At 36.8% G+C, this 23,701-nt stretch overlaps 1 protein-coding gene across 1 annotated transcript in view; it reads right to left on the bottom strand.

Moving 5' to 3' along the window:
* Positions 1–5,909: 5,909 nt before the first annotated feature.
* Positions 5,910–23,701, bottom strand: part of LOC132118566 (collagen alpha-1(XXIV) chain-like) — a 96,068-nt gene continuing 78,276 nt past the window's right edge. The window contains exons 48-61 of the mRNA XM_059528508.1: positions 21,388–21,495; positions 21,155–21,262; positions 18,418–18,471; positions 17,411–17,473; positions 17,273–17,326; positions 17,152–17,187; positions 16,882–16,917; positions 16,384–16,410; positions 15,268–15,327; positions 14,987–15,155; positions 10,910–11,019; positions 9,300–9,506; positions 6,408–6,735; positions 5,910–6,368 (exon numbers count right to left, since the gene is read on the bottom strand). Of these exons, the coding sequence (XP_059384491.1) occupies positions 6,589–6,735; positions 9,300–9,506; positions 10,910–11,019; positions 14,987–15,155; positions 15,268–15,327; positions 16,384–16,410; positions 16,882–16,917; positions 17,152–17,187; positions 17,273–17,326; positions 17,411–17,473; positions 18,418–18,471; positions 21,155–21,262; positions 21,388–21,495 (1,179 nt within the window). The 3' untranslated portion in view covers positions 5,910–6,368; positions 6,408–6,588. The remainder of the gene's footprint in view (positions 6,369–6,407; positions 6,736–9,299; positions 9,507–10,909; positions 11,020–14,986; positions 15,156–15,267; positions 15,328–16,383; positions 16,411–16,881; positions 16,918–17,151; positions 17,188–17,272; positions 17,327–17,410; positions 17,474–18,417; positions 18,472–21,154; positions 21,263–21,387; positions 21,496–23,701) is intronic.

Raw genomic sequence — 23,701 nt, 5'->3', positions numbered from 1 at the left:
TCTCTTTACGACAGTTTTCTGCAGTCGGAGTGCTAGAAGCCAGGGCCCGTATTCATAAAGAATCTTAATGCAAAAAGTAGTGGTGGACGAAGTACACAAATCAAGTACTTGAGTAAAAGTACAGATAAATATAATAAAATATTAGTCCAGTAAGAGTAAAAGTACTCCTTTTTCAATTTTACTCAAGTGAAAGTACAAAAGTACTCGATTTTTATTTTTAAGTAAAAAAGTACAAAAATTTTATATAGGCTACTTAATTAAATTTTATATTCGCACATATTTTTAATAATCCTACTGCTCAAAATACCTGGGATTTTTTCCAAAAGAACAACTATATGGAGTCAAGATATATTTGTGTTGTTGATATGGACTACGATGATGAGAGTGATGTTAACTGTGAAAGCTTACACTGTGATGTACATGAGAGAAAACAGAGACGACCATCTGATTTTCACCAGTAAGAACAAAGTATTTTAAAGTTTGTTGTTTTACAGAACATCACAGTTAGGACTATATATGACATGATAATAAGGCCTGAAGTTAGGAAGAACATTTTAAAGGAAAATATAATTATATTTTCATAATCAGCCACCCCCCCCCCCCCCCCCCCCCCGGACCCAGAATACAGCGAGATGAACATCACAGAGCGCTGAACTCTCCAACAGTGTGTGTTTAATTTATACTCGAAGCCAGAGGGCGCTCTCGCGCAGAAAGTCATATCAGGAAATTCCTAATATGGGCAAAAGCGTCCAGCTATCGCTGCATGAAAGCAGTTTTTACACAGAAAAAAAAGGCCAGAAACTTTTGGAAACACGAAGACATTAAACATACGATTATATATATTATATATGATAATATATGGTTTTTCAAGTCATCTTCAGCAGGTGATAAATAAAGTATGAACAATGCAGTGCTAATTGACAAAAACATTTTGTAGTAGGCCTATATAAACAAATCGTTATTATTTGTTATTGTCCAGCAGTTATAGATTTCTAAGCCAATTAAAAGTTAGAAATTTGAGAAATTTTTAATTTGCCTTTTGTATCCACTACCAGTCAACAGTTTTTGAACAGTAAGCTTGTTAATATTTTTTAAAGAAGTCTCTTCTGTTCACCAAGCCTGCATTTATTTGATCCAAAGTACAGCAAAACAGAAAAATTGTGAAATATTTTTACTAACCTATTTATATTAACTGTTTTTTATTTGGATATATTTCAAAATGTAATTTGTTGAAATTTCAAAGCTGAATTTTAAGCATCAATACTCCAGTCAGACAATCCTTCAGAAATAATAAAATAAAAATAAGGTTTCTTTGATGAATAGAAAGTTCAGAAGAACAGCATTTATTTTGAAATAGAAATCAGGAATAATCTGAAATAGAAAATTATGTCTTTATCATCATTTAAAGTGAAGTGACGTGACGTACAGCCAAGTATGGTGACCCATACTCAGAATTCGTGCTCTGTATTTAACCCATTCAAAGTGCACACAATGTTGCAAAAGCTTTTTATTTCACATAAATGCTAGTTTTTGGATCCTTATATTCATCAAAGAATACTGAAAAAAAAATACTCATGTTTTAAATATTGATAATCAGCAAATCAGCATATTAGAATGATTTCTGAAGGATGTGACACTATAAAGACTGGAGTAATGTTGCTGAAAATACAGCTTTGATCACAGGAATAAATTACAATTTAAAATACATTCAAATAGGGAAAAAAGTTATTTTAAATATAAAAATATTTCACAATATTACTGTTTTTTGCTGTACTTTGGATCAAATAAATGAAGGCTTGGTGAGCAGAAGATACTTCTTTAAAAACATAAAAAATATTACTGTTCAAAAACTGTTGATTGGTAAGCTATATAGATTAAAGAAATGTTATATAGCCTACATATATAGCCTATATATATATAATTTCTGTCCCCCTCACTTCTGAAAAGATGGCTACGCCCGTGGATTTTTTCCTTCTTAAACCTTGTCCATGGTGTAAAAACACCCCTGGCCAAACAGGGTGCATCTCTTCCCACTTTGATAATTACTGTAGTTACCATGTTCTGAACATCACATCCTTTTTTTCTACCCAGATGTAATCTATATATATATATATATATATATATATATATATATAGGTGGTTGAATAAAAATATTTGGACATTATTTATAAAAATTACCTCAACTTAGCACCAGCAAGCTTGTTAGCTAGACAGTTAGCATCAGCTAACAATATGTACTTATTTTCAGTACGGTTATGATTAAATATTCATGTTTGTGTACTCGTCTAGTTAATCCAAACAATAGGTTACTGTTGATAAACAATATAAAAACAGACGTCACATACGGATGGTAGCATTTTAATAAAACTGTTAACATTACGGCAGCGGGGAATTTGAACGTGCATGAGTTATTGTATTTAATCTGTGTAATTTTAATGTTTTTTTTTTGTTTGTTTTGTTTACCTAAAATTGATGTGTTTGCATCGTCTGCACTCGAGTATTTCAGTGGGCTTAAATAGATCACTCTTTACAACGGATTTAGTTCCCAAACAACTGACAATTTTGACCTAAATATGATTTTCAGTTACAATAATTAATCCAAAATTTCGACATTAGTAACTTATTTTTAGCAACATCAGACGCACGCGCGCTCACAAGATCTCCCGGTTCATACTTCTGTAGACTCGCACTAAACGGTTCATTTGAATCAGTGAGTGGTCGACTTCAGAACAGCTGCAATCCATACGATTTTATGCTTTGGAATGTAGTGAAGTAAAGCATCTTAACCCTTAAAAGAGGTCTAATGTGTGTGTGTGTGTGTGTGTGTGTGTGTGTGTGTTTGTGAGAGAGAGAACGGTCAAAGTCAGAGCGAAGAATTTCAAAAACACAAGAATGTACATATAATACATGTGTGTGTAAGAAGAGGTAGTCGAAGTGTTTAAAACATACGACCACAGTTCAGTCGAATGATAAAGTTTACCCTCTTTGACTTTAAGTTGTTAAACTGAATGTGCAAAACTGTGAGCTGAAATTTACACAAAATAAAAACACTGAAATGTGTGGTTTGTCCGTCCACTGGTCCAATTCATTTTTAACTTTAAAATAAAATTATACACCATGTAATTAAGACGCCCATCTTTGATGCTAATATAAAAAGCCATCTTTATTAGTTATGAGTATGTTGGGGTGTCACAAAACAGAAGGGAAACAATCAGATACACAAATAATTCCTAAAATATTTATTACAGTAAACTGAGAAATTTTAACTTGAATGGTTTGAGATGCCTGAATGCTTTCTGATTTCCTATTGAACTCATGAGCTGAACCGCGGTGCTCAAACAATTTAAAATATAGTCAATTAAGCTTCAAACTCAATCATAATGCACAATGTTTCCATCTAACATGTATTTTGAGCTGCATTTCATATTAATGGAGTGGTTTCACTAGTTAGCAGTAATGTTAAACCAGTTACTTCACCTTGAAATGTTTGTAGATTTATGTTGGATGTTTCAATGTAAAAAGCAGTTATCTTCGTAATGCAAAAGAGGATATAATATTTGTAAGCATTTGATTTTTTTTTTTTTTTAGCTTATTTCAGTTAATATCATAGCTAGAGCTCGGCTAGTACTGACAGTGTCACATAAACACGGTTGAAGATGCAAAAAGTGAAGGAACAGACAAACCGTGTATATTGAAAATAGCATAGGGCCTAAGACAGATCCTTGTGGCACTCCATACTTAACTGCTATTAATTGAAATGATTCCCTGTTTAAATAAACAAACTGAGAAGAGTCGGACAAAGCCTGCCTTTATATATATTATAAATATATATTTTATCGACTTACAAATGAGGACAATAGAAGCAATCAAAACCAACAAAAGAACAACATATAAGTGCAGTAACAAGTCTGTTAGCCCAACGCTGTACACATAGCAAGGTGTTAGTTATATGTAGACAGACACAATGACAAAAAAAGGCCATTTTTATTCATAGAATTAAATAACTCATGAGAAAATTGGGATTAAATCATTTTATTTAATGTCAAAATATTAGGTATTTACATTTTTCGTCTTTGTTTTGTTTCTGTAGGCACATTTAGTGACAGTTTTGATACTGTAATCATAAGTTAACAAGTGTTACTCTTCCTGTGTGGGATCATGTGATCTGAATCTGGCCAATCGCAGCTGCCAGAACAACATATGCACTCCCTATGTGTGTTTATATACAAAAACAAATTTGACATAAATAAGATTTCGAACTAAATGGTGAGCGACCAGAGAGATCTCTGAGAGATATAATTTATTGGAGTACAGTATTTTTGAGAAATAAAAAGATAACATAAATAAACAAACATATAATGTCCAAATATACATAAGGGGAAAATAAAAAAAGACTAACTCATTGCTAACGCTGAATACGGCAGCACCACGAAGAAGTCGACTGACCTTATGGAAACACATTTTCACCATCGAAATGCAGTAATTGTGACTTTTATCTCACAATTCGGAGTAAAAAGTCAGAATTGCAAGATATAAACTCAGAATTAGGGACATTTTTGTAGAAACGGCTTCCATATGTCAGAGATGTCACAAAAATCTCAAAAGATCTTTTTTAAATTCACATATTGTTATCACCTGGGAACATTAAAATGGTTTAAAATAACAATGTCACTTAAAAATCCCATCAAGTATCCTTGTTCTTCGATTTCATGCATGCGAGATACTCGTGGCGTCTCTTTAAGAGTCACAAGCGAACTTTCTCCTTAATGTATAAAGTATATTAAGCCGATGTGTAACATTACTCATCAACACACTGTTCATATAAATTAGGTTTGTTGTGATCGAAATGACCAAACGCAAAAGTACAAAAGAAAAAGCAAGCACAAACAAACAACTTACGGCCAGAAACATACTGCACACAAATACACCAATGCAAACCATTGACTGATGTACATAAAATGATGCATCCTTGTGTTTCTGAGGTGTTCAAAGTGATTCTGACAAATGTATCGGTCTGTTGCTGTTTCCATCTAAAACTTGCAAAGAAATTCAAATATCACAAAAAACATTTGTGAATAAAATGCTGTTTCTGTACCATGTTTAAGCAAACAAAATCTTCACTTCCTGAGAAACTGGCGAAAAGTATCAGTAATAAAGCAATAAAAAGTTGCTTTAAATGTGTTTCCATCGTAGTTTATGTGCATATTTTCTTACTGAACAATAAAGTAGCCACCTCAATAATTTTTTCTGCACATTTTAAGATTTAAATGCACTTCTTGGAGTCTACATTCATTATTTCTATACGATACCCAATTTGTTTCGTGTGTTTAAGTTTTTTATGTAATACCCATTTTTTGTAAGATTTTATGTGCTTCTTGGCATTTCCATTCAGCATTTTTTTCATGCGAAACCCCAATTTCTTTTAGGATTTTACGAATTTTTTTTCCATTTCCATTCAGCTTTTTTATGCAAAACCCAAATTTTTCACGATTTTATGCATTTCTTTCCATGTGCTTTTTGCAAAACGCTAATATTTTTATGAATTCCTGGACTTCTTGTCCTTTCCATCAAGATTTTTTTGACATTCCCCAAAAGTTTCAGATTTTTATGCACGTTTTCATTCGAAATGTTTAATATACTGTAATACCCCCCCACCCCTTTTTTAAATATAATGTGCTTTCTTGCTGTTCCATCAAGCATTTTTTTTATGTGATACGCCAATTTTTTTTAGGTTCCATGCACTGTCATACCAGAATTTTGTACACTTCTTGGTGTTTCTATTTCATATGATACCACTTTTTTATTTTATTTTTTACAATTTTATGTACTTTTTGGAATTTTAATTTTAATTAAATTTATTTAAGATTCCATGCAGTTACTAGTATTTCCATCAAAATGTTAAAGATTTTATGCACATCTTTCATCAAATGTTTTATATATACACACACACACACACACACGACACACATGATGCCCCAATCTTTTACGATTTTATGCACTTATTGGTGTTTCTATCCAGCGTTTTTATGCAATACTCCAAAATTACTTTTAAAACACATGAAGGGAAACATAGCTAGTGTTCTTATAAAAATTGTCTATGGATTAACTACTCTAACTTTATCTAACTTGCTTAGCAATGTGGCCTTTAAACTGCACCTCCACCTTGATTTAAAAGAAAAACTGACTGTCGAGACAAATTTCTAAAACACATTGAGTCACCAAACGGAGTTTGCATTTGTGTCCTTGCGTAGAGTTTGTTTCGGGCTGGATGCACCTGAACGCGAGCACCTGTACGTGAAGGAGGTAGAGCACCATCTAAAGAGTCCAGGTCAGCCTTTTCATAGTTTGCTAACAAAGTTTAACCTCGTCTGACTATTTATCTAGCAATGATTCAAGATCGAACACACAATCTGCAGGGACTTTACCGGAGACTCTCTGCATGTTTGAAAAGGTCAAGACATACTGAACCGCACCAGATAATACACAACAGCAGTCTTTCAAAACACTCGGGTTGGAGACCAAATGGAGGGGTTTGTTCCCCGCTGGTCTGATTTGAGCATCAGGACCGTTTCAAGTCCTTCAGTGATTTCACAGGAAGCAAACAGGACCCACTTCCACGTGCCGCTGGTCTCCTGGACGTGAGGGATGGACACCTTGAATGTCCACGATGGGAAGCTGCTGAGTGCCTTGGCTTTGAAACAGGAATCGTGACAGATGCCAGCTGCCATCACGGATCTGTTCAGACAAACAGGCAAACATCTAGATACATTCTCTGGAAAATACATCGCACTGGGTCGAAATTGCATTGTTAATAGAAAAAAATACAGATAAATACAGACAAAAAAATTAGGCCTGAATTTCAAATGTATGTATATGAATTGCATGCAATATTAGCAACATACATTTATATTATACAGTTTTAACAATTTAATAAACTTGTGATTCATATTTGTCAGTCATGCATAAACTAAATGGGTCAGATTTCTGCAACTATATGCATCTATTTGATTTGATCTGAATAATCAGATTTTCAAAATGCATTTATTGGAATCAGCATAAATCTAAAACAATTGCATTTATTCAGTTAAAAAGTATGAATTTGACACATTAAGTCGATTAGTACTATTACAGAAATCTGTAAAATATTACAGAAAATAAAACAGGAATATTTTGTTTATAGTAAAGCTGTGCAATCCGAATGGATGTACATTTTAAATACAATTCAAATACATAAATCTTAAAACTTTCTTGAGTGTACATTCAGAAATAATGTAACATACTGGTAAATATATATATAAATAAAATACAAGCATCATAAACACTATTCGTGGTGCTCTTCATTATGGCGGTAGATTGTTACTGGGGGGAGAAATATTGTTGAATAAAGTTTTTTTGTTTTTTTTTTCCCAAGACAAAAAGTATTTCTCATAGCTTCATAAAATTACGGTTAAATCACTGAAGTGAAATTGAGTATTTTCTTCGTATCTCCCTGGACCTTGATCGTGTAAGGACCATTGCTGTCTATGGGAGGGTCAGAAAGCTTTCGGATTTCATCTAAAATATTTTTATTTGTGCTCTGAAGATGAAAGAAGGTCTTACAGGTTTGGAATGACAAGAGGGTGAGTAATAAACAACAGTATTTAATGCTGGACTCTCATTCTGACGGCACCCATTCACATCCATTGATGAGACAAGGATGCAATGCTACATTTCTCCAAATCTGATGAAGAAACAAACTAATACACATTTTGGATGACCTGAGTGCGTGTAGATTATAGGCAAATGTATATTTTTGGGTGTACTATCCCTTTTAATGAACTGGTTCATTTCACTAGTTTGTTTATGTACTGTAAAGCACCCAATAATGATGTGAAAAGAGTATGTTTTAAGTGCCAAAATCAGATAAAGTGAATAAACTAATCTACATCAGCTCGCCACAAACAGTGGGAAATCATTAAACCTTTAATTTCACCCCTTCATTCAAGTGTTGGGTTCACACATGCTCATATCAGCGGCTCATCAGTCTTGGGTTCCTGGGTTCAGACAATACTGGAAGAACTGGAGCCTTGAATCAGTTCATTCATCAAAGAATCAGACACGCCACTGTTCGGGCTCATTTCAAGTCAAATTGGCGTCTGAAAGTGAGTTTAACTGAGTAACAGATCGGTGCTGCTCGAGCAGTGAACTGTTTCAGACGATTCAGTCTGATTAAGAAAAAAGAACCATTTCGAAAGAATGATTCGTTCTCGAACCAAAGAATGATTCACTCCGGATCGTTATGCTGTAGACATTTGCCGGTATTCGATAATGCTATGAAAGCACATTCACTCTCTGACAGCAGATGGCGCTAAAGTGAAGAAAACGCAGCCATTACTCTGGAAACCCCATAAATAAAGCAGCTGCACTACTTTCTAAAACGTATTTAAATAATTTTAAACAGCCATTCAGATTTTTGTATTTTCTATGATGTTCATCACAGGCCAAATACTTAAATATTAAGACTTAATAGGCTATTTATTTTCAAACCTTTTTTTTTCTTCATTTTAATCTGGACTACAACATGCCTTAGATGTTGTTTGAAAGTGTTTTTATTCTTTATTGTTCATTCACACTTTACATTAGAGCTTCATTAATTAATTCATTAGTTAACTGCCAATGACAAATTCTTCTGAACATTCATTAATCTTAGGTATTCCAATATTTAATAACATGTTAAAATGAAAAGTTGCAGCTGTGTTATTTAATGAGCTAGCATGAACCAAGACTTTATTTTTTAACAAAGATGAATAACTTCTGTAGCAAATGTAGCTATTGCTCATTGTGAATGTCAATGCACTTACAAAGGTTAACTAATGAGGTCTTATTGTAGAACGATACCTATGGGTCTTTATATTTCTTTTGCACTTTAATCTATGTAAACCTTCATATATTTTTATGTATTGCTTTATTGTATTTAAATGTTCAGTTATTTTTGTTATAAGAAAATTTTTTTTAACCTGTTTTAGTGTATTATGAACTTTTTTTCAATACCATGATAATACCGTATACCGTGATGCAATTAACCACAAGGAAAATTTGATAACCGGCATATACCTATAATTCTGTAAATAATGGTTTTGCACAGACTGATCGTTTCACTTCATAAGAACCTCAATATATCGTCTGGAGCCACAGATTATTGCCTCTCAAAGTGCGATTAAACTTGCATTTCATGAATCACCAAGGGCCACAGTTTCAGCTAAAAATGGTGAAATTTTCATTTTGGGGTGAACTATCCCTTTAAGCCACACTCAGCTCACCTCGCAGTCGTCCAGAACCACATGTGGACCCCGAGGCGAGTTTTCTTCGAACACTTGGCCGTTCCAACCCCGGAAACGCAGGGCCCGAGGCTTTTCTACTGCAACCATCGCCGGGTCGCTGAAGCAGTGGAGGGAAACGGTTTGGGTCGCCGAGACGCTCATTAAGTGTAAGAACTTCATCTGGACTTTCCCCACATCAAACACGGCCTGTGAAGTCAAACATCCAGCTTCTTAAACTCAGTGTTAACATAATCAACTTTTCTGAGGACTGTGGCAACTTTTGGCAAATGTATGTTTACGTCCGAAGCTGACAAACGATCAGGCTTACAGGAATCCAGATTTTAATTCAAATCAGATTTGCCTTTCAGAGGCAATGCGATTTCGCAGCTTGACATCAAATACTTCTCATTTATTTTCTCTTTAGTTAGGAATCATGTTCAGTGTGTCATACATCTGAACTCGTCTTTACAGTAAAACCTCAGCAGGGTTAATGCTATTAAATGAGTTCATCATAAACACTCAATATCTTCACAGAGTGGCTTTACAAAATACACTATTTTGTTTGATTCTTATAGTTTAAATTTAGTTAAAATGTGTATATTTTTTGGGGAATAAGAGACTAAATAATTTTCGTTTTGGACTGTTGGACAAATTATTTGACAAAGGGATTTGTATTCTTAGTTCTTAGTAATACATTTTTTCTATAATTTTTATTAGTTTTTGTTTTAAATATATGTATATTTTAGTGCTTCATCTTAACTTCATGAAAGAGAGAAATGTTGCCTTGCAACTAACTGATACACATGGTTATAAAGTAATTTATTTCAGATATTAATCAATCAATTAATTATCAATGAAGGTTATTTCATTAAAAAGTATTTTAGCTTTAATTTTAGTTAAAGTTTTAGCAATTTTGTTACGCCTTTTTGTCATTTTGAGTAGTTTTTCTTTTTTATATAGAATTAATTTAATTAAATAAACGTGTTCTATAATTCCTATAATTAATGATCTTTTATTTCAGTTTTAGTTTAAGTTCAAGTTAATAGATTTTTTGTCAGTTTTTAAATATATCTTTATAGTTTTTAGTTTTAGTGCAGCCCTTCAAGTTGAAATTATTATAAGTTTATTTTTATTTTATGGGGAAAGTCGTGGCCTAATGGTTAGAGAGTTGGACTCGCAATCAAAGGGTTGTGAGTTCTAGACTCGGGCCGGCAGGAATTGTAGGTGGGGGGAGTGAATGTACAGTGCTCTTTCCACCCTCAATACCATGACTGAGGTGCCCTTGAGCAAGGCATCGAACCCCCAACTGCTCCCCGGGCGCCGCAGCATAAATGGCTGCCCACTGCTCCGGGTGTGTGTTCACACTGTGTGTGTGTGTGTTCACTGCTCTGTGTGTGTGTGCATTTCGGATGGGTTAAATGCAGAGCACAAATTCTGAGTATGGGTCACCATACTTGGCTGAATGTCACGTCACTTTCACTTTATATTTTATTTGAGTTAAGTTTATTTTATTTCAAGTAATGTTTTTTTATTATTATTAATTAATAATGGGTTAATATGCATGTATCAGCTGTTCAGTAATAGCCCTGGCAGGACATGTATCCCAGTACCTTATCTGTCGTAACGGGGTTCAAGCACGTCTGTCCTCCTGCCGTGAAGTTACAGAACACCTGGATGGCATCAGACGTGCAGCCAAGATTTGGATCGATCCAGAACAATCCTGATCAACACAGATACAACAAAACACTCAGTCAGTGAGCTGTAGAAACAGTCAGTGAGTGAATGACTTAATGCACCTCAGGGTGATTAAGAAGTACTTAAAATAATACACTATTCAGTTTACACTACCAGTCAAAAGTCTGGAATATTTCATATTACGGATTCCACAAAAATCTGAAGCAGCACAGATGTTTTAAACATTGATAATCAGAAATGTTTCATATTTTCATGATTTCTGAAGATCATGTGACAATGAATACTGGAGTAATGATGCTGAAAATACAGATTTAATCACAGGAATAAATAGAAAGGTTGAACAGATATTCACATAAAAAACTTATTTTAAATTGTAATAATATTTCACAATTTTTACTGTATTTGTACTTGTTTTAACCAAATAAATGCAGCTTTGGTGAGCAGAAGAGACTTATTTATAAAAAATTCAAAGATCTTAATTATTCAAAACATTTGAACGGTAGTGTATAATCTAAGTTTAATCTAAATTAAAAGGCTCACACACTTAATTACTATTTTTTATGGAAGGATATATATTTCTTGAAACTTTTGGAATCATGAGTTGGTTAATTAACTGAATATATCAATGCTCCCATATTCAAGTTTAAAAACAAGTCACTTTATCATTACTGCTAAATACTGCAGCATATACTGAAGATATCATGCTGGACAACAGGGTTATTATTATTAACTAAAACTAAGACCATAAAAAATAAAATAAAAAATTATATATATATATATATAAATTAACTTTAACTTAAATAAAAATAATAAAAAATTAAAAATAAAACTTGATTTATTTCAGCTAGCTGTCACGGCTTATGCTGCTGGAAGGAACACGGAGCCGAGGGATAAACAAAACAAGGATTTATTAAATAAAACATAAACAAGGTAAGTCGTAAATAACAGGTGGCAAGAGGCAAGTGGCAAGTAACAGGTGACAAGTAGACAAGTTGACATTTAGACCCGACAAAACAGAACTGCAAGGACAAGGCTTAAGTAGAAGGGATAATTGGGGAAACACAGGTGGATGGCATGACTAAATTAACAGGGACATGGAACACATGGGGAAATGAAGAGACACACCTGGAAACTAATCAAACCAGACACGGAAGACAGAAACTGGGTCACAGGGGCAAAAACACACAAAATGAGTCCAGGTGTGTGACAGTACTCCCCCCTCCCGGTAGGTGCGTCCTCGCACCGTAGAAACAACAAAGGGAGGCATGGGTGGGAACTTGGGAGGAGGTTCCGGTGGAGGACAGCCTCCCAGGAGGGGGCCAGCAGACAGGGACTACAGAGGAAGGAGCCAGGGAGGAGATGACGGAGGGAGGAGCCAGGGAGGAGACAGGAAGGATGTGAAGCAGGAGGTACCCAGCAGGACCCAGGCCACAGCCATAACGGCCCAAGGTGGGGCCGACGGTGGAAGGAGCCATGGAGGAGGAATGATCACTGACTCCAGGGACTCGACCCACGGCAACGGAGCAAGTGGAGGAGGAGCCCGAGGCGGAGACGGAGAGCCGAAGAGCCAGGGTGACGGGGAGGAGCCGGAGGTCCTAGGCGGAACTGATGGCTCTGGTGACTGACGCGGCGATGTGGATCCGGAAGGCCGCGGTGAGGCCAGAGTGACCGAGGACTGAGGTGTAGCCGAGGGGATGAAGGAGCCTGACGGAGCCGGAGGGACGGAGGGATGAGGCGAAGCCGGAGGAGTGGAGTCCCGAGGCATAGGATGGACGACGCCAGACCAAGGCGGAGCCGGAGGGACGAGGGAGCCAGGCAGAACCTGCGGACTGCTGGGCCACGGCGGAGAGGAAGGAGCTAGGAGCCATGGTGGAGCCGACGGGTCAACGGGCCGAGGCGGAGTCCAGGCCTCAGAGGCTGGAGGCGGAGGTGAGGGAGACGCCGACCAAGGCGTCGCTGGAGGATGGCGGTCCCGCTGAGCTCGCACCACAATGATGGTAGGCTGAGGGCGAGCAGAGGGGCAGCCAGACGACAGCGGAGGAGGAGGCAGGAGTGGGTGGGAGGGTGGGAATTTTGGAGGAGCAGGCATTGGAGTAAGCTCTGGGGCTGGAGCCCTTCCTGGGCTTAACGGAGGATCAGGAGCCCGTCCTGGGCTTAACGGAGGATCAGGAGCCCGTCCTGGGCTTAACGGGGGTTCAGGAGCTCGTCCTCGGCTTAACGGGGGATCAGGAGCCCGTCCTGGGCTTAACGGAAGATCAGGAGCCCGTCCTGGGCTTAACGGGGGAACAGGAGCCCGTCCTGGGCTTAACAGAGGATCAGGAGCCCATCCTGGGCTTACAGGAGGATCAGGAGCCCATCCTGGGCTTACAGGAGGATCAGGAGCCCGTCCTGGGCTTAACGGAGGATCAGGAGCCCGTCCTGGGCTTAACGGGGGTTCAGGAGCCCGTCCTGGGCTTAACGGGGGTTCAGGAGCCCGTCCTCGGCTTAACGGGGGATCAGGAGCCCGTCCTGGGCTTAAAGGAGGATCAGGAGCCCGTCCTGGGCTTAACGGAAGATCAGGAGCCCTTACTGGGCTTAACGGGGAATCAGGAGCCCTTCCTGGGCTTAACGGGGAATCAGGAGCCCTTCCTGGGCTTAACAGAGGATCAGGAGCCCGTCCTGGGCTTAACAGAGGAACAGGAGCCCGTCCTGGGCTTAACAGGGGAACAGGAGCCCGTCCTGGGCTTAACGGGGGAACAGGAGCCCGTCCTGGGCTTAACGGGGAATCAGGAGCCCTTCCTGGGCTTAACAGAGGATCAGGAGCCCATCCTGGGCTTACAGGAGGATCTGGCATAGGTGAATTGGAACCCCCCTCATTTTGACCCTTTTGGCGCTCCATATTTTGCTCCCTCGTGGTGGGCAGTGTCGCCGGCTCTCGCACCTGGTCTGACAGGATGCTCTCTGGCTCTCCGTCATCGGTGGGCTCGGGCTTATGCCTCGTACTGTGGGGAGATTGTAGGCTGGGCTCTGGGTCCAGAGTGGACCTGGCGAGATCCTCCATTGGGCCGACCGTGAGAGGGGACCCATTTCTCACCAGAATCCACTCTATAAATGCGGCGAAATCCTCCCGAGGACCATCTTCGGGCGACAACGCTCTGCACCTAGGGTTCAGGCTGGCGTGATAAAAGGTGCAGAGCGCGTGGTCCGGGTAGCTGGTGGCATTAGCTAGCCAGAGAAACCGTCTGGTATGGTCCTCGAGAGACAGTCCCTCCTGCTCCAGCAGGAGGAGGAGGTATTCGGGGCGATAGAGGGGATCCATGAAACACTACGGAAAGAAAAAAGACTGTGAAAAAAAACGGAAAACAAAACGGAGGGAAAACACGCAGTTTTTAACTTTTTCAGGTCGGGTCTTCTGTCACGGCTTATGCTGCTGGAAGGAACACGGAGCCGAGGGATAAACAAAACAAGGATTTATTAAATAAAACATAAACAAGGTAAGTCGTAAATAACAGGTGGCAAGAGGCAAGTGGCAAGTAACAGGTGACAAGTAGACAAGTTGACATTTAGACGAGTAGACCCGACAAAACAGAACTGCAAGGACAAGGCTTAAGTAGAAGGGATAATTGGGGAAACACAGGTGGATGGCATGACTAAATTAACAGGGACATGGAACACATGGGGAAATGAAGAGACACACCTGGAAACTAATCAAACCAGACACGGAAGACAGAAACTGGGTCACAGGGGCAAAAACACACAAAATGAGTCCAGGTGTGTGACACTAGCTTCCAATGCAGCATTTGTCATTTTCATTTCATTTGACTTACTAAAATAATTAAAATCGAAATAAAAATGTATATAAATTTGCATATATGTATATATATAAACAAACAAAAAATTTAATAAAATATTAACTCAAATGAAAATGTAAAAATATATAAAATGAAATCGAACTGTAAGTATTGCTGAAACTATACTAGTGTCTGAAAGCTTGTAGTGCAACCGGATCTCACCGTCGCTCATGGTGTGTCTGCAGTCCAGCAGGTCTCTGCAGAAGCGGGCCGGGTTTTCTCTGGTTCCCAGCGGCGTCTTCATGCTGAGGATGACGCTGCTCAGATAATGCAGCGTCCTGAAGATCTCAGCGCTCTGCTGCGACAGAGACGCGTCTGAGTTCTGATAACTCTGAGAACACATCAAGAACAAACACGCCAGGAATAAAACATGTTACAGTTCTGTGGTTGTTATTCATTAGTGCACGTTATCGACTTACAGAAAGCAATCTAGAAGTCTTCACCTTCAGCTCTAGATGTGCATCGGACTCCATCAGCGCTTGAACGTCCGTATTAATGCGTATCTATGAGACGAGAACAAATGAGGGTGAAGAAACATCCTTAAAGAACCTTCCAGCACATATTTTCTATTCCAGTAGTGTGCGTTCTTGAAGATCACAAAATTCAGGTTTATTTAAGATGATTCCATCGCTTGCTCTACAATGGGGGTGATTGGGTGCCGTCAGAATGAGAGTCTGAAAAGCTGATAAAAACACAATCCACAGCACTCCAGTCCATCAGTTAACATCTGGAGAAGACAAAAGATGAAACAAATCCAGCATTAAGTGTTCAAACCATAACTTCCAGATAAAATACAAGTCTATAATCCATAATAACACTTCCTCCTAAAAAGTTAAAAGCATCTTAATGCTGGATTTGTTTTATCTTTTGTCTTCTCCAGATGTTAACTGATGGACTGGAGTGCTGTGGATTATTGTGATGTTTTTATCAGCTGTTTGGATAAAAAAATCATTTTTTTTTAAATCCTTGTGTATGGAGTGCCACAAGGATCTGTCTTAGGCCCTCTGCTATTTTCAATATACTCGGTTTGTCTGTTCCTTCACTTTTTTTTTCATTTGTTTCATCCTTTGTCTTCTCCAGATGTTAACTGATGGACTGGAGTGCTGTGGATTATTGTGATGTTTTTATCAGCTGTTTGGACTCTCGTTCTGACGGCACCCATTCGCATCCATTGGAGAGACACGGATGCAATGCTACAAAACTTACAAAAGATAAAGGAAATGTAGTGACTTTATTTTTAAATCAAATCTACAATGGCTGTTGTTTTACATTCTCCACTGGCAGATATGTTCTCTCGTTTTAATGATAAAATCAAATCATTTTGAGATTTTATGTATTAATTTTTTTTAGCAAACAAGACTTAATATCTCAAGTAATTTTGTTTCTCTCTGAAATGCATCTTTAAAAATGTTTCTAGATATTTGCACAGGAGAACAAGAACTGCATGGAATAAAAGTGGCAAGTGAATGAAAGTAAATGTGAAATAATGACACGTGTAAATGTTTAATGAGTGCAATTGCACAATCAAGAGTGAGTCAGGTGACGGGTTTGAATCTTACCGACGGGCCGGGGGAACCTGGAGGCCCCTGTCAATCAACACAGAAAATAAACTATTAATAATAATAATAATAATAATAATCTCACCCTTATGCATGTCTGTAGCCAAATTGTTAGCCTTGCAATGCTCAGGCCTTAACAAACGCATGAAACATTAAGCATGATTATCTTTATAACTTTTCTGTAGTGTGATAATAAAGCATTAATCCCTGTGAAGCCGTGGTTTACAGTGATTTTATAACAGCGGAAGAGACTAAAACCCCTGTAGCTGTTATAAAATCACTGTAAACCACGGCTTCACAGGGATTATTGCTTTTATAAAATGGTTATTCCATTAACGTAGTAAGGCTTCACAAAATAAAACAGAGCAAATAAAGTGTGATGGTATTAATAACAACAGCATTCTTCCTCCAAACAAAGTAAACAAATGTTTATGTTTGTAGTGGCTCAGCCAATCAGAATCAAGGACCTGAATCTGTTTTATAACAGTGTGTATGTACCTGTGGCCCTGGAGTGCCCTGTGGCCCCTGAGGCCCCTGTAGAAAGAGATCATCATAACTTTACATACATTCACTTGTTTTTCTAAAACATGTATCTGTCCTGCTGTATCCAGATTAAAAACAGAGCATAATGAGATGGAAATGGAAATCCTGAGTCAATGACCATATGCTTATGAACTCCGTGCTTCCATAAACAAAACATTGCACTATAAGAGTATATGACGAGTCTGATCTAACAGAGCACACATGTGTGTGAAGAGCACATCTTACCATCTCTCCACGGCTTCCTTTGGGTCCTCTGTTACCCTGAGAAAGCATCCAACACATCCTTTATCTGATATTGGGAAAAACACACGTGTCATAAACACTAATGAAGCATCGAAACACTTACAGGCTTCCCAACCGGACCGATCGTTCCCAGCGGACCTACAGGACCAGAGACACCCTGAAACACACACACACACACACACACATGATGAGATGACGACAAACATTCAAACTGATTTACTGAGAAGATGAAGAGACAGACCAGAATTCCCGTCGCTCCTTTGAGTCCGGGAATACCGGTGAACCCCAAATCTCCATCTGGACCCTGAAACACAGAGAGAGAGAGGCATTTAATAACCACTTTCAGGGGTTTAACGAAAATTAGATTTGGTTCTTTTGATAGTATGATGTGTGTCTTGAGTTTGTGAATTTGTGAAATGAAGCATACATGAATATTTAACATTCTGGAGTAATTTTGATAATAAATAATTTAGAGAATATGATTAATATATATTTGTGTGTTGATTAATATTTATGTTTGTAGATTAAATTAATGAAATAATTTAAATAATAAATACATTTTAGGTAAACAATGGATAAATAAATAAATTAAATAATTTAAATTATATTAAATAACTTATATTTTAATTGAATTTTAAGCTAATAGTTTTAATGTTTGTGTGGACAGATAGATCGATAGATTTAATGAAATAAAAAAATCTTATAGAAATAATTTAAAAATTAAATAATTAAAATATAATTTAAATTATAATAAATAATGTAAGCTTTGTTCAATATTTATGTGTAGACAGACAAAAATTTATTAAATAATTTAAATTGAATGAAAAAAAAATACATTTTATGTAATACATATATCAATAAATTAAATTAAATTAAATTGTAATAATCTAAATTAAATTCTTTTAGATAACTGAAATTAAACCAATACAATTTTAAACTAATATTAATACATATTAATATTTTTGTGTGTATAGATAATCAAATAAAAATGAAATTAAAATAAAATAAATAATTTAAAAATAGATTTGACAGTTCAGTTAAATTTTATTTATATAGCACATTTAAAAACAACCATGGTTGACCAAAGTGCTAAGCAATGTCCGGAAAAAAATACAATAAAATAGAATAGATAGATGAATGCATTCAATACAATAAGTAATTAAAATACATTCTAAATAAAATCCAATTCTGAAGTTGTAGATTAATGTAGAGTGTGAAATGTTACCCGTCTGAAAGCTGAACACTAACCTTGGGTCCCGGAAAGCCCTGGAGTCCCAGCATGCCTGCGTCTCCCACCTCACCCTGCGGGAAAAAACAGAAAACCGGGTCACCTTCCAGACTACAACAACTTCCTGTTCCCTTCTCCCTCTTCACTCTGTCAGATCCTGTCACTGGTTCTGTTTCTGACATGATTTCACTGACGGCACGTAGCACTTTCATCTTCAAGAGGTCATTATTTTAAGTCAACATCCACACTTGCATCCGTTCATTCATTAATTCGGCCTGGAATACGATATTCCCGCTTCGGATGCTTGGAATTCCTGCTCGCTGTCTTTTCCTGAGTTATGTAAGAAAGCGGAGCAGCTGGTTTGTCTCATGTTTACTCAACGATCTGCTTACAATCTCTCAAACTCATACATAAGAGATCCGACGACATTTAGACCAAGTCCAGGGAAAAACAACAACAACTGGATTTATGATCATCTTTCACAAGAATGCCATCAGACGGCCATTTTTTTTTAATGGTTGGAAAATAAATAAGTAAATCACATGATTTCAGATAGTATCACTGAGATACTATTATAGTTTTTTCTAATATTTAGAATTTTTCTATTTTCTGTTTTTGGTTAAATTCTAGTAATTTTTGTTTTGTTTAGGTTTTTCCTTTTGTTATTATTTGTCTATGTACTTTTTAATTTAATACTTTTTAATTATTATTCATTTATTTTTAGTTGTTATTATAGTACCAGTTAAACTAATAATTATATATATTTCTGTTTAGCACATGTATTCATATTTTTTTATTAATTTCTAAATAAAGTAAAAGTCAGAACTGTCTGATCAAGCTATTTTTTCTTATCATCTGGTATGTGAATTATTTTACTGTTTTTAAATATTTTAGATTATTTTATACATATGGAGCTTTTTTGTAGCATGAGTAGAAAAATATGTACTTTAAAAAAAATCTGTACAAAATAACTATAATATTTTTATGTAAATAATAATTTTTTTTAAATATATTTTTATGGTTTTAGTTTTAGTTAATGATAACCTGATGAACTCTAGCATGCAACCATGGCATTTTCATGGTATGTACAGTCGTGGCCAAAAGTTTTGAGAATTACATAAATATTGGAAATTGGAAAAGTTGCTGCTTAAGTTTTTATAATAGCAATTTGCATATACTCCAGAATGTTCTGAAGAGTGATCAGATGAATTGCATAGTCCTTCTTTGCCATGAAAATTAACTTAATCCCAAAAAAACCTTTCCACTGCATTTCATTGCTGTCATTAAAGGACCTGCTGAGATCATTTCAGTAATCGTCTTGTTAACTCAGGTGAGAATGTTGACGAGCACAAGGCTGGAGATCATTATGTCAGGCTGATTGGGTTAGAATGGCAGACTTGACATGTTAAAAGGAGGGTGATGCTTGAAATCATTGTTCTTCCATTGTTAACCATGGTGACCTGCAAAGAAACGCGTGCAGCCATCATTGCGTTGCATAAAAATGGCTTCACAGGCAAGGATATTGTGGCTACTAAGATTGCACCTAAATCAACAATTTATAGGATCATCAAGAACTTCAAGGAAAGAGGTTCAATTCTTGTAAAGAAGGCTTCAGGACGTCCAAGAAAGTCCAGCAAGCGCCAGGATGGTCTCCTAAAGAGGATTCAGCTGCGGGATCGGAGTGCCACCAGTGCAGAGCTTGCTCAGGAATGGCAGCAGGCCGGTGTAAACGCATCTGCATGCACAGTGAGGCCAAGACTTTTGGAAGATGGCCTGGTGTCAAGAAGGACAGCAAAGCAGCCACTTCTCTCCAAAAAAAACATCAGGGACAGATTGATCTTCTGCAGAAAGTATAGTGAATGGACTGCTGAGGACTGGGGCAAAGTCATATTCTCAGATGAAGCCCCTTTCCGATTGTTTGGGGCATCTGGAAAAAGGCTTGTCCGGAGAAGAAAAGGTGAGCGCTACCATCAGTCCTGTGTCATGCCAACAGTAAAGCATCCTGACACCATTCATGTGTGGGGTTGCTTCTCATCCAAGGGAGTGGACTCACTCACAATTCTGCCCAAAAACACAGCCATGAATAAAGAATGGTACCAAAACACCCTCCAACAGCAACTTCTTCCAACAATCCAACAACAGTTTGGTGAAGAACAATGCATTTTCCAGCACGATGGAGCACCGTGCCATAAGGCAAAAGTGATAACTAAGTGGCTCGGGGACCAGAATGTTGAAATTTTGGGTCCATGGCCTGGAAACTCCCCAGATCTTAATCCCATTGAGAACTTGTGGTCAATCCTCAAGAGGCGGGTGGACAAACAAAAACCCACTAATTCTGACAAACTCCAAGAAGTGATTATGAAAGAATGGGTTGCTATCAGTCAGGATTTGGCCCAGAAGTTGATTGAGAGCATGCCCAGTCGAATTATAGAGGTCCTGAAAAAGAAGGGCCAACACTGCAAATACTGACTCTTTGCATAAATGTCATTTAATTGTCGATAAAAGCCTTTGAAACGTATGAAGTGCTTGTAATTATATTTCAGTACATCACAGAAACAACTGAAACAAAGATCTAAAAGCAGTTTAGCAGCAAACTTTTTGAAAACTAATATTTATGTAATTCTCAAAACTTCTGGCCACGACTGTACACTACAGTATACTTACATCTGCAGAAAAGCGTGGTAATACCATGGTCTCTGATAATGCCGGCTGATGGGAGGTTGAGTAAATACACACATGAGAGATGATGACACTCACTGGTTCTCCTTTGGCACCTTGCTCTCCTTTCATGCCCTGGTCTCCCGTCGCCCCCTCCATGCCTTTAGCACCCCCTGGTCCTCTGTCCCCCGCCAAACCCATCTCACCCTGCACAGGTCAAAGGTCAAGGGCACATACTTTAGTACATAGTGTGTATGCTGCACATTTTGTCATATATAATACATTATCAAATTAAAATTAAAAATCGAAAGGGAGAATTCAGGGTTTTTGACCTTTGACCCCGCTGGCCCTCTCTCTCCGATGGCTCCAGGAAGTCCGAGCTCGCCCCGTGGGCCAGGATGTCCCGCCCCTCCCTCCAGACCGGCGTCACCATGCTGACCCTGCACACACACGTCAATCAAAGCAGCAGCCAATCAGAGCTCAGTACAAAATCCAAAACACTGTTCAATAAAATTCATCATGCTTAAACATCAGTGCATAAAACACAAGCTGAACTGATGGATGCCTTTGAATGTCGCTCAGACGCAACATGAAACTTCCTCACATGCTTTAATATCCCTAAACCAAGACGAGGCTTTCATTGTGGAGAATAAACACATAAAAGAGGTGGAAAGAGCATGAGCTGATGGAGGACAGCACTGAGTCTGGGATTCGTCTGCAAGAGTTTATGTCAAACACAGAGACAGAGCCAGTTAAACACAACACACGCATTTCATCCAGTGATGTTCACAGGAAGAAACACTTGAGAAAGACACTAGAAAACAACACTGGGCTCTCTGAAGTTCACTGGAGCACACTGAGGTTATTAGTGTTCAATCAGAGTTTTTCTGCAAAAACAGATAACTCTGTTTTTATTGATTTTATTAAATCATGTTTTTATTGTGTGTTATTGTGTTAGTTAGTTGTATTATTATTATTATTATTATTATTTAATAAAAATAACTTAAATGCAGTTTGATTGATATTAATTGAAAAGCAGGAAAAAACATTTTTTAAAATTAAAACGGAGTAATCTGTTTTTGCAAGTTGTGATGAATCGTGAGTTAACTCATGACAATCATACGATTAATCATGATTAAATGTTATAATTTAAATACACACACACACACACACATATATATATATATATATATATATTAGTGCTGTCAATAAATTAAAATATTTAATCACGATTAATCGCATGATCGTCATGAGTTAACTCGTGATTAATCACAACTTAATCGCACATACTGTATTAATCTGTTCTAAATGTACCTTAAATTAACACTTATCAATTATTTTATCTACTCTAATCAACATGGGCATGGACAAATATGGATGCTTTATGCAAATTTATGTTTATTTTTAGTATAACCATACTCAACAAAGAGTACGAAGACTAGACATGTTTCAAAGGTCATAGATTTTTTTCAGAGAACTTAGAAAGAACATAGAAATACCAAGTTGCCATTACTTCTCTTTCTTTGCACTAAACAATACTTACACTGTTTACGTTTTTGCATGACATGAATATGAAATAGTGACTGAAATGTGACTCATTAAGACCACATTACCAGCTCTCCCTTCCAAGATGTTAATCTGCACAAAAAACCTGATTTATAATCGATCATCTGATGTCATCTGATGAAATCAAATAAAAGAAGTCACTAGATGTGTCGTTAGGTGCTTTTTCTGAAAAAAAGTCACTAAATCTAGTCTAGCAACACTGTGCATCTCCAGTTCACCAACTAAGGGCCATAGGTTAAAATCAATTTGCGTTAATGTGTTATTAATGCGTTCGTTTTGACAGCCCTAATATATTTAAATAAAACTATATAGACATAAAAAAACTAATAAAATGTAACACTTAAACAAATTTGATTACATTTAGATGCCAAGGCAACATAAATATATATTAGTATTATTTCATAACACAATTTAAACTTATTTGATTTCAGTTACTTGTCATGACAGCAGTTATCATAAAATAACTAAATATAACTAATAACTAAAATAAAAAAATGGATGCCCAAAAGTAATGAAATATAACAAAATGTAAACTTATTTGGTTTCGTTTAGTTGCCTGTTTTCAATTCATAAGTTGAGGTATTAAAATGACTAAAAATGAAATAAAAAATAAAAATCAATAAAGGACATTTTAAAAGACATTTAATAAAAAAAAAAACAAAAAAACATCACATTTAGAATACATTTTATTTTATTTAGTTCTAATTTTCTAATTTCTAACTTCTAATTTCTAACATTTCTAATTGTCATTTAGTTTAAGTTAAAGTACTAAAATTACTAAAACTGAATAATAATAATAATTATTATTATTATTATTTAATTAATTAATTTACATTCATAAATATCAAACAAAAATATAAAATTATTTTATTCCAGTCAGTTTGCCAGGCAACATTTAGAATTTAGTTTAGTTTAATTTAGTAAAATAAATAAATAAATAAATCTTTAGAAACCTTTTTTTATGCACGAGTCAAACCAGATGAAATCATAATTAATTGCTCATAATCACACATGCTCCTCCTTCAAAATCATTAAAAGCATTAAAAAACCATTACAAGATTAAAAGCATCCCATGATGCA

The sequence above is a fragment of the Carassius carassius genome, chromosome 37, assembly GCF_963082965.1.
Source record: "Carassius carassius chromosome 37, fCarCar2.1, whole genome shotgun sequence".
In the NCBI taxonomy this organism is placed as follows: Eukaryota; Metazoa; Chordata; class Actinopteri; order Cypriniformes; family Cyprinidae; genus Carassius; species Carassius carassius.
Note: the sequence above shows the minus strand (reverse complement) of the source record. Positions and strands in the feature narration are given on the sequence as shown.